General features: G+C 48.2%; 5 protein-coding genes across 5 annotated transcripts; 3 read left to right on the top strand and 2 right to left on the bottom strand.

Moving 5' to 3' along the window:
• Nucleotides 1–1310: 1310 nt before the first annotated feature.
• Nucleotides 1311–2892, top strand: FSUBG_12895 (sugar transporter; the record flags this gene model as incomplete). Its single annotated transcript, XM_036677729.1, has 2 exons — nt 1311–1476; nt 1547–2892. The coding sequence occupies 2 exons, from the start codon at nt 1311–1313 to the stop codon at nt 2890–2892; spliced, it is 1512 nt and encodes a 503-aa protein (XP_036531625.1).
• A 191-nt stretch (nt 2893–3083) lies between these two features.
• FSUBG_12894 (uncharacterized protein) lies at nt 3084–3836 on the top strand (the record flags this gene model as incomplete). Its single annotated transcript, XM_036677728.1, has 1 exon — nt 3084–3836. The coding sequence occupies one exon, from the start codon at nt 3084–3086 to the stop codon at nt 3834–3836; it is 753 nt and encodes a 250-aa protein (XP_036531624.1).
• Nucleotides 3837–3902: 66 nt separating this feature from the next.
• On the bottom strand, nt 3903–7303 carry FSUBG_12893 (3-isopropylmalate dehydrogenase; the record flags this gene model as incomplete). Its single annotated transcript, XM_036677727.1, has 4 exons — nt 3903–4234; nt 4283–4389; nt 4439–4558; nt 4608–7303. 4 exons carry the CDS (start codon nt 7301–7303, stop codon nt 3903–3905), a joined length of 3255 nt encoding a protein of 1084 aa, XP_036531623.1.
• Nucleotides 7304–8395: 1092 nt separating this feature from the next.
• On the top strand, nt 8396–9412 carry FSUBG_12892 (uncharacterized protein; the record flags this gene model as incomplete). Its single annotated transcript, XM_036677726.1, has 2 exons — nt 8396–8789; nt 8952–9412. 2 exons carry the CDS (start codon nt 8396–8398, stop codon nt 9410–9412), a joined length of 855 nt encoding a protein of 284 aa, XP_036531622.1.
• Nucleotides 9413–9537: 125 nt separating this feature from the next.
• Nucleotides 9538–10687, bottom strand: FSUBG_12891 (methylisocitrate lyase; the record flags this gene model as incomplete). The annotated part of the gene is made up of 3 exons (XM_036677725.1): nt 9538–10088; nt 10142–10197; nt 10254–10687. The coding sequence occupies 3 exons, from the start codon at nt 10685–10687 to the stop codon at nt 9538–9540; spliced, it is 1041 nt and encodes a 346-aa protein (XP_036531621.1).
• Between the last annotated feature and the right edge of the window lie 632 nt (nt 10688–11319).

Genomic DNA, 11319 nt, shown 5'->3' with positions numbered 1-11319 from the left:
CCAAGGAAGTCCACAATCGAGATCATTAGGCTTGGGGAAGTCTGTTCACAATATGAGATCTCGAGCCCTACCAAGTTGGCCATTCATGGCGTTCCAAAGGACATGCTTATCGCTGTATGCTACCCTGAAGCCTCTGGGATAAAACCTGTCGGAAAGCTCGCCGGGCATGCAGCTCACGAAACTTGCCCAATTAGAACCTCATAACCATGTACCGCAGGCGGCTAGACAGCGGGATTTAAGTGCGCTAAGCGTTAGTTTTGTTAGCCCCAATAGGAGCGAGGATTCAAGTTCAGGGTCCATACTTATTAATGGATTTTTATATAAGATGGCCCTAAGTACGGCTATTAAACTGCTTTAAATCAATTCAACTGCCTGTTTCCTTGGGCCATTGGCATGTAACTGTTGGTTCTAGAGATATCTCAGTAAGTCACGTTAAATGCCTTGAAGTTGTGGCCAATACTGATTTCTTTGTAGTCGATCACCTACCGAACTTGATGGACTATTTGAACGTAAGATCAAGGCTTAGTAATTCAATACAATTGAGACTGCTACACAGCGTCTGATGCAGAGTGAGAACGCGGAAGCCACGGAGAAGTGATGGATAATGAAAGCTGTAAGATGAAGTTTTCGGGGGCTAGGAAAAGTGGGAAAGTTGGATTTCAACGTATAGGAATTAGTCAACGTAATTCTGAGATGGAACTGCGCTCCCGCGGGAATCAATATATCCAGCTATCAAACGGCTATACGGCTCGACAAACGCACTTCAGGGCTAAATCCATGGGCAATAACGTAGCGTTGGAGAAGAAGACCCCGCAGAGTCTGTATAATAATGCAAGTTCAAGATAAGCACTTTACCCAATTGAATGACATGAGTCGAGGATCATCTGAGTTACATAGTTGGTTTAAGTTTTGACAAGGATAAGTATTCATCCTCCCTATGAAAAGACATGTTTTATGAGTCTAGGTTCTTGCCGCAATAACCGGGACCACGCGGCACTCACAACAACGCGGCAATAACGGCATATGGGGTCCATTATCGTAGCCCCAAAAATGCCAACTGTGGGGTAGAGTGTTAGATTCACTTCTCCGGATTTTGCCATTCCATTGCGGGGTCTCCGAGGACCTGGGGTAGTGCTCTTATACCGACGTAGCCCTGCGCTTTATTCTTACGTTGGTGTAAATTGCTCTGAGAAATTGAGAAACAGGAAACAAGTAAAAGAGAACTTGCCTCTCCATCTTGCTTGTAGACTCTAACTCGTATTGCTTATTCCTGTCTACGCTTCTTTCCGACCATCTCCAACAAGGCTATCATGTCTTACTTTGGTCTTCGGGGGAAACCTCTTACCACCTTGCTGAGTATAGTAGCAGCGACGGCCTTTGCTCTTCAAGGCTATGATCAAGCTGTCATGAACGGTCTGTTGACCCTTGATACGTTCAAGCACCAGTTTCCTCAGATCAAGAACTCCAACATCGAAGGTGAGCACGCTTCGACTATACCTCCGCTTTCTCCCTATGGCCGCTGATTGGCTTTGTGATTTTCTTTCAGGCACGGCTGTGGCGATTTATGAAGTTGGCTGCGCCATCGGAGCCCTGTCTTGTGCCTTTCTCGGCGACATTCTCGGTCGACGTCGAACAATCTTCATTGCGGGCTGCATCGTGATTGTTGGTGTCGCGATACAGAGCAGCTCGTTCTCCCTTGGACAGCTCATCGCATCAAGAGTCATCACAGGTCTCGGGGTTGGTGCTTTGACCGCTACGATCCCCATGTGGGTGTCGGAGTGCTCCAGTGCCAAGGAACGTGGTCGCCGAGTCCTTCTTCAAGGTTTCTTTGCCATTGGCGGAATTGTAGTTGCATCGTGGATGGAATTTGGCCTCTATTTCATCAAAGACAACCAAGTCAATTTTCGCTTCCCTATCGCCTTCCAGGGCTTGTTCGCCATCATCATCACATCCTTCGTCATGTTTCTACCAGAGTCTCCTCGATGGCTCATCAAGCAAGATCGCTTCGAGGAAGCGGTGCTGGTCATGGCTGCCCTTGAGGACCTCCCCGATGACTCCGAGGTCATCCACGAGGAGCTTTCCCTCATTCGCGATGCTTATATCGAGGAGCAGAACCAGAAGGTGTCTGTATTCACCATGGGGCTCGAGCGCCAGTTTCATCGCGCAGTCCTTGCTGTCGGCCTCGCCATTCTCGCTCAGATGTCAGGGATCAACATCGTCACCTTTTATTCGACAACCATCTTCCAGCAGCAGCTCAACTACTCGCCCACGGAATCTCGCATCTTCTCTGCAAGCTTACAAGTCTGGCAGTTCATCGCTGCTGGCTTTGCCCTTGTTCTTATTGACCGCTTTGGCCGCCGCAAGCTGCTCATGGCTGGTGCTCTGGGCATGTGCGTTGCTCAGACTTCGCTGGCGGGTCTCATGTCTGACCTGACCAACAAGTCTGCGAGTGAAGCTGCCATCTTCTTTTACTTTGTGGCTATGTTCTTCTTCCCTGTCGGTCTCTTCCTTCTCCCTTTTATGTATGCTGCCGAAATATCACCCCTGAGCATCCGTGCCCAGATTACCGCCATTAGTGCCTGCGCCAACTGGCTGTTCAACTTCCTTGTGGCTGAAGTTTCCCCTCATGCCTTGAAGAACATTGGATACAGGTACTACATTGTATATGCCTGTATCACCCTCTTCACCTTTATCGTCATCTTGCTCTTTTATCCAGAAACTAAGGGCCGTACTTTGGAGGAGATTGATGACATTTTTATCCAGTCAAAGAGCATCTGGGACCCAGTCAAGACTGAGAGGAATATGCCCAGAAATGCTGTGGCATTGGCTGAACGGATCCGAAATGCTCATGACGAGGAGAAACACAACGCCATTCATGCTGAGAACATTTGAGTTAGACAAGGTTAACTTAAGATTAGTTTGATTCAAAATTTTCATTACTATTCTATTTGCTGTCTGCTGGCTCATCATGTGACTAGACCCAATTATAAAGCTATCGCACTGCTCTTTATAGTCACCGCTAACTCAATTCAAAGCAAATATCACCTATGTGATCATAGTATACCGCCAATAGCCTACTTACAATGGGTAGACTCAAGTCTTCTGCACTCAAGCAACATGTTTTCAACTTTGCCGATCACGCAGGTCGGCCAGCGAAGATAGTCTGGAGCAACCCGTCACGAAATATCCTAATACCACTGCCAAGCCTATCCTTCTATCTTGTCCATCCAGAATTCTCTCTAGATGATTTGGAAATGTGGCAATTCTTAACAGACATCCGGAGGGATGGCGATCCCATTCGATTCGAAATGTTCCATATCCCTGGGGCCAGCGAAACGGACTGTGCCCAACATTACCGGGACGAACTCAAGGCTCGTGGTGATGTGTCTGAGCAGGTTCGACAAGCTGGAAAGGCCTATGAAGACTGGGAGGACAAGGAAGAAGATGCCCAACATGCGGCGGAACAGGAGCCCCACGGCAAGCTCCCCGGCCTTATTTCATCACAAAGGAGCTTGAATCTTCCCTATCATGGCGTCATATTCGTGTGCAAGGACCCTGAGTGGAAGTTCAAAGACCAACAGCAATACGTCGACGTCGTTGAGTTTGATCCAGCATTGACAGCGGATGACTATGAGCTTGGTGAACTGGAAATACGGGGGCCGCAGACACCTCTCAAAATCACACACGTGTCGGCCACGAAAAAGTCTAAGGTCCAACGGTATGAGGATCAAGGTGTTTGGATGTGGTTTCTGGACCATAGAGATTGGAGTCGGTGGGATCGTATGATAACAGCGACTTTTCAGGTTCAGTCTATGGGATGGACGTCATGGCAGTAAAGAAAATTTAGCGCACATGAGAAAATACACCAATACGATGACAACAACAAATACTGCATTCGACATCTACCATGATATATCTGTACTTGCTCTGCTACTCACAGAACCAGGAACATTGCCATGTCCAACTCTCTTTCCTCCCTTGGCTTTAGGAGCCGTCAGATGTCGAAATACTCCTTTCCCAAGCTTGCTATACAATGGAAGGACGCCGCCAGACTCGATAAGAGCTTCCTCAACTTCTGACTGCAGATAGTGAAAGACCGTATCTGAGCCTTCAATTTGAATGGTCTTGCTATCTTTGTTGATGGTGATGACAGAGCCTTCCAGCGCAAGCTCGTAGAACCTCGGGTCTTGGAGCTTGATGCTGAATAATCCCATGTTAAGTTGGTTTCTCTCATCTAGATATGTCAGCCATGGCTTTTCGTCGTTACGGCTTAGGAACGTACAGATAAAGGCGAATCCCCTTGCTATTACTGCCTCGACACCTGCTCCCTGAAGGGCTCTCACGGCGTCCTCACGTGAAGATCCACTGCCAAAGCCATGTTCGGCAACACTTTGCCATATTAGCGTTCGTCAAAAGAAAAGAGTGGGACGAAGCTTACATGACAGTTGAACCATTTTTTACCTTGTCCCTGAACTCGGGACGGAAGTACTGGAAACAATGGCTTCCGAGATCGGCATTGTCCACTCCTGGCATAAACTCAGCAGGGATAATTGCATCACTGTACTTTTCAGTCAAGGTCCTTCGAATTCGTATCTCGTTCAGCTTACGTATCAACATTCTCTCCGAATCGCTGCAGCTTTGATCGAATGATCCTTGGAGTAGTTGCCCTGACATCAGATTCGCTGCTGCTGAGGAGAACAGGTACGGACTCTGAAGATATCTCAGGCGCCGGCTCACTAATCCGCAACGATGGTTGAGGTCCGCTTGACCTACCTCCACTAACAAGCCGCTCAAGTTTTGCACTATCCAACTGATCAAGCAGAAACTTGGGATCCGTGACTACCATGTCGAAGCTCGAGGCAGCTACAGCAGCTGCGCAAGTGATGTTGCCAAAACTTCCCTTGCCCATTCGGTTTCTAAAGTTGCGATTTTGAGAGGACAGCCAAACCTCTCCCTCGCCAGCAACATCAACATCATTGATCCCAACACAGTAGGAGCAGCCAGGGGCGCCAACTTCAAAGCCAGCTTGTCTGTAAATATCTAGTAGACCATGCTTGTCAAGGTTCTTGATGATGATTAGACTTCCTGGCGTGACGCGGCGTTTTCCGTGTCGAGATGGTCGCATACCTGCATACAGGCCAGCCTCAAGGACCAAAGCGCCGACGATGAGGTCCTCTTCTGTTGTTGTGCAGGCACCGATGAAGCATCCATCTAGCTTCATGCCGACATTTTCATGGATCGGAACAACATCGTCCGGATTCGGATGCAGCGCCATCGTGAGACGGACTTCCGCGAGGTCAATAGTCTTTATATCGACATATTGAGCGTCTGGGTCGGCTTGGAAGAAGAGGCCACCTTCGCGGTGCTCCGGGAGTTTTCGACGTGCGATCCATGCCGAAGTCTCTTCGTCAGCCTCGAAACAAGTGCCCATGCCCCCAAACTCGGTCGTCATGTTGGCGATGGCGAAGCGAGCATCCATAGATAACTCTTTGAGACCCGGGCCGCCGTACTCAACAGCTCGCTGAAAGGCAATAGTGTTGCGCTTGAAGAGTCCGAGTATATGAAGAATAACGTCCTTTCCACCGACACCAAAAGGCAGCTTTCCCACGAAGTTGATCCTACAAACTTCAGGTACACGAAACCAAGTTTCGCCGGTGACCATTGGCATGACAACATCGGCTGCTCCAAAGCCAACAGCGAAGGAACCCATGCTTCCCGCTGAACACGTATGCGAGTCGCTCCCAACAACGACACGACCAGGCTGAGCACGCTCACGAGTAAAATCAGTATGCATAATGCTCGTATTGGCAGGAAGAAAGTCAATAATTTTGGCCTCTCGTCTGAAACGCTCGGCTTTAGCGATCAGACCCTTTTGTCGAGGTTGATGGTTTGTGCGTGGGTCAACGGTATGGTCCACGGCAAGCCAGAGACGATCATTACGAAATGGCCGGGGTCGTCCCATTTGGTTGTAGGTCTTTTCCATACCGCCCCAGAGGAGCTCGGATGTTAGCGTCCAATCGACTTTTACACAGATCATGTCTCCCGTCTCGACGTATGGTTTGCTGAGGCCTATGCCAGCATGTGTCAAGATCTTCTCGATGACTCCCATGGGTCGGATATCCGTGGTGAGCCCTGGCGATGAAGGTGGAGAAATGAATACCGGGAGAGCTGCAGCGTCGGCTGAGTTCAGAGCCTCCAAATAGTAGTCAAAATTATGCAAGAGGGTCTCCATGAACTCCTGTGGTGATGCTGTTCCACCCAGGTCGGTCGTCCTCGTGTCCGATCCAACTTGGTCGATAGGATCAAGAGTTCGTCGGATAGCTTTTGATAAGGCCGCAGCCTCTGACTTCAGGCCCAGGGACAGCTCAAGCATCAACCCGACGGCTTGGATAATACCAAGCGGATTCACTTCACTTTCTCTTGGCTTGAGGTTGAATGGCTCAAAGACACCAGGTGCTTTGCCATTACCATAGATGGTAGACACAGCTGCTGATGCCAGAACATCTGGAGACTTGAGTATACCACTAGCTTGATCTGACAGGATATCTCCAAACATGTTCTCCATCAGGATTATACCGTTCAGGTCCTGTGGTTTTGATGACAAGACCATAGCTGCGTTGTCAACCAGAATGTGGTCCAGCTGCACTTGAGGGTACTCATGACTGAAGACGTCGATGACAACAGATCTCCATAATCGTGAAGTCGCCATGACATTGGCTTTGTCGACCGAGTGAACTCGCTTTGGTGGGTTGAACTGCATTGCATACGTACCAGCCAGCCTCGCCAGTTTCTCAATGGCAGAACGAGAGTAGCTAGTGGTGTCATATGCTTCACCGTTCTCTCCCGCTTCTTGCTTCTCCCCATAGTAGGCACCACCCGTCAAGTCTTGGAAAAATGTTATGTCAAGACCCTCAACTGCCTCCGGCTTATAAGAACTCAGTGGTATAAGCGAGTCAGACGGAAACTTTACAGGTCTGATATTGGCAAAGAGTCCGAGTTCTTGTCGAAGCGCCAGCAGTCCCTGTTCTGGCTGAATGCCGTACTTAAGGTCACCACATGCACACACGACTGCAGCATCAGACTGGCGGCATGCTTCTAGAGTGGAGGTTGGCAGGGCGCTTTGGTGGCCTGCTGCTAACGCTACGCCTCCGAAATCATGTCGGGATATCTGGAATGCGATATCTGGACGAATGTGTTCGATTAAATTCACAAGTTGTTCAGCGCATGATGCAAGTTGTGAGCCATGTGCATCCCCTGGTAGGAGGGCTATTCGGAACGATAGGTGATCTTTAATGAGAGGCATGGTGGTGACTTAGAGTTGCTTGGTTGAGATCATCTAACATCACAAGACTCACAATTAAATAGCCCAAGGGCCATTTCAATGAAGGGAAGAAGCGTCCGACATCGGAATCTCAACCGAGGATACAGAATTCCAAAACAAGCCCAGCCTGGAGTGATGCTGACCTTTGCCATTCCCCTCAGTTAATTGTAACATGGCGGTCCGCCCTTACCCGGTCTTAGCGCCATTCCCCATACTCCACCAAAGGCTCCGGCCGACAATATCGCAGCTCGTTGTTGTGATTGGGAATCGGCTGAAATGCCCTTGCAGTAGCTAAGACGCGGGGCGGCGTGCACTCAGCTAATAAGTGGCCTCTATTAAATGGAGGACAAGTAATTGGGTAAAGCAAGTCGCCTTCGCTATCGCCAAGCAGTGACGTCAACAATAGGGTAGTTCGGGATATATTAAGAATATACTATAGTAAAGACAAACTAACCCTAAGAAATAAGATTCTCTCTAGAGCTCATTTAGTAAGTTTATTATAACTTTCTTATACACAGGATCAATTAAGTCTTGAGAGCGTTGTGCTACCTAAAAGTAACAGAACCCCGCCCACCTGAACAACCACTCTTTTGCATAACTTAAGAAACTCTTTGGCCCCTTATCTTCTAGACAGTCTAAAGGGCATATTTATATTTACTTTACTTTTCTACTTATTTTATTTCTTTTATTTAATGGAATAGCACTAGAATATTGCCTAATTCCGTTGTTGACCTTAATTACTTAAATGTTCCCTTCGGACAGTCTAGGGAATAGTCCCTAAACAAAGAACCAAATCAAGAGCAAAGTGCGGTGTAGCCGTGTAGTTCTTTAGCGCCATGCGGCGGCTGAACAGACATGCGGACCAATTGGCTGGCTGTCGCTGCCCCTCCACGTCAGCTTCCATGTTGATAACTAGATAGGCATTTACTCGAGTTCCGTTCCACTGTAGATTCCGCGGATGGTGGGCTACAACTATTGATATAAAGTGGCGCGGCCCGGACCCTCATGGCTAGCAATCCCTGATCAGACAACTTCCCAAGTCCCAGAGACAAACAAAGGCCTTGTATTTTCAGAATGGACACACCACCGCCTATCCCCCCAAGACCTCCTGGCTATGAAATTCCACTACACCAACAACAACAGCAACCGCAACAGCAGTACTACCCCCCTCCTTCACAGTATCCACCCCCGCAGCAGTTGATGTATGTCCCTCGTCAGTCGCCTCATGGTTATCTCCCGAATGATCCGAGATTTGTGCAGCCTGGATTACCGACCCCCCCGCTACCAAGCCAACCTTCTAGTTGGAACGAACACTTTTTCTACACGAACGGAAAACCAACGCCCATCTTTGAAACAATGATGTGGGAATTCTTTCGCAGGCTTGATCCTCAAAATACTGGCTCTATTACTCCAGAAGCTTTCAGTAGCTTTCTGGACGTATGCCAGTATCTGCCAGAATTAAATATCTGTACGTTTATCGGCTAGCCACTGTCTCAATTATTGTTCTGTAGCTTCTTCTGTTATCGTAGCATTCGCACCAGCTTGATAAAAACAAATGAGATAGAAGATAAATATGCTATAAGGGCCCGGTCAGTTGCTGATACCACGAGACGCTGACATGAGAATTCAGGGAAACGATCCTATGAGGCTAAATGGATGTACGCAGCCGAGGATGTAGCAGACGCTGAATTTTTATGGACCCTTGAGGGCTTTGAATTCGATCATAAGAAGGTGGTCCGCAACCCAGCAAACAAGCAAATGCCTTATGGCGGAATGCCGCTCCTAACCTTGAAGGGGTTCACTGACTACATGGCCGTCGAGTTCGTAAGCGACCCCGATGATCACTTAGGTGATATAAACGCCGCATTGCGTTATTATGGCGTTTGGCCTGAAAAAGGCCCTGTTCCGCGCCATCTTCTACCCCCCACATGCCCACCAGAAGTGACGCGCCGAGTCGACGAAGCTTGTGCACGGTGTCGCAAGGCTAGTGCGGACAAGATTAACGCCCAAGCGGCCAAGGCACGGATTCAGGGAATGGCAGGTCGGGCGACAGTTGCCTTGACTTCAAACAACACCTACCGCTACTACTGAACTAGATATGACTATAAGATATAGTAGAAGACATAGGCAGAAGGATACTATAGATTCTTTGTGAGTTTCTTAGTGAATCATCTCCCTGTAATGTATAGATAACCAACGTCTGTTGACCCCAGTGTCTAATCCTTCCACTGGTGACCGTTCGCTCCATTAGCCCTTCCCTCATATTGATATTTCTCCTCAATCTGATAGTACTTATTAAAGCCAACACCCTCACAAACCTCGTCATACGAAAGAACAACAGGAGGCTTCCCAACCGTCATAGAGCCCTTGATATTCTCTAGTGTCTCCCTTATGCTCTTCAGCTTAGCAGCGACAAGAGTCCAAGGATAACAGACAATGCTGTAGCCAAGCTCCGCAAGGTCCTTTGCTGAGAGATTCTGCGTTTTGCCGCCCTCAATGATGTTGGCGACGAGAGGGAAGTCGAGGTCTTTACGAAGACGTTCCATGGACTCACAATCAGGAAGGGCTTCAACGAAAACAGCATCAACTCCGATCTCGATGGCTTTGCGTGCCCTGGTAAGTGCCTCGTCGTAACCGTGAATCAGACTGTCCGTACGAGCGAGGATCCAGATGTCCAGGCCTTCGTTCCTAGCGTCGACAGCAGCTTGCCAGCGAGCGTAAGCTTCACTTCGGGACACTACGCTTTTGCCAGCAGTGTGGCCACAGCCTGTCCACTGAATTTTAGTACAGTGATCACTTTGTGAGGGTGGCTTGACGTACGCTTTGGCCACGATTGGTCCTCGAGCATGATCCCAGCAGCTCCAGCCTGTGCAAATCTGTTCATCGAGTTAGTTGTCATCTAGTTCTTCGTTTGTGCCAGACTAGAACATACCCTTGCACAGTTCGGCGAACATTCATTGGGCTTCCATACCCAGTATCGCCATCTACCAGAATAGGAACATTGACCTCCCTAGAAACCTCTTGAATCTTGTTGACAACCTCTCCAAAAGCAATGTACCCTGTATCAGGCAGTCCAAATGCAGACGCCATAGGGTACCCGGCCAGAAAGACAACAGGAAACCCAGCCTCCTCGCATAAGCGGGAGCTCAAGGCGTCGTAGCTGCACACATTGGCGAGAATTTTGGAGGGATCGCTGTGCGCCTCTTGCACCATGGCCCTGAGCTTGGAAGCTTGCAGGGAGGGCCTTGCACCCCGACAGTTGGTGTAGTCTACCGTCACTCCTTTTCCATTGGGCTTGATGGCGGGAAACTCGCTTGCCTCGAAGTGGAAAGGGTAGGGTTTGGTATTGACGATGGACTTAGACATGTTGGCGACTTACTTGAGGTTTGAATTGTAAGGTTCAAGAGGTTTGACTGATGAATATTGTTCTGTTGTTTGTTTGATGTTATTTGAGCTGAGTTGATCAAACTATTATTCGTGTTTTATATACAATTTCCCCTCTCCGTTCAACGATGGCCACTGTCCAAAGGCCGATGGTCGGCGCCGACTCGGCAGACCTGACCATCACACTGTAATTGTAGCATGTATTTAGGTCTGGCAGGTCCTCCTGAGCTATCGGGGTTGCAGGCCTGCAAGCAGTCGTTGTTGCCTCGCAGGCTGATGCATTTAGAGCGGCCCCGTGAGCTAACGGACCAGACCGGGTACGAACGGACCGACACGGATACTAACGTCGGATACGGGGAAACTGGCCACCCCCAGAAACCGGCTACCCGCTTTTTAACCTAACTACCTAATTTATAATATCTTTAAAAACTTATAACTTTACTAATTTTAATTATAAAAACTTATAAACTATATTAATTAATTTAAAATAATAAAATTTACTAAAAAAATATAAGTACTACTTTTTAAATAGTTATAAATAGAGTTTCTATAAATAAAGCTACTATAGCTTATAATATTAACTATTTTACTCTTTAAGATTAAATTAAAGGTAC

The sequence above is a fragment of the Fusarium subglutinans genome (genome assembly GCF_013396075.1).
Source record: "Fusarium subglutinans strain NRRL 66333 chromosome Unknown NRRL66333_c0000297, whole genome shotgun sequence".
Classification (NCBI taxonomy): domain Eukaryota; kingdom Fungi; phylum Ascomycota; class Sordariomycetes; order Hypocreales; family Nectriaceae; genus Fusarium; species Fusarium subglutinans.
The sequence above is the reverse complement of the archived record's forward strand: the minus strand, read 5'-3'. Positions and strand labels throughout refer to the sequence as shown.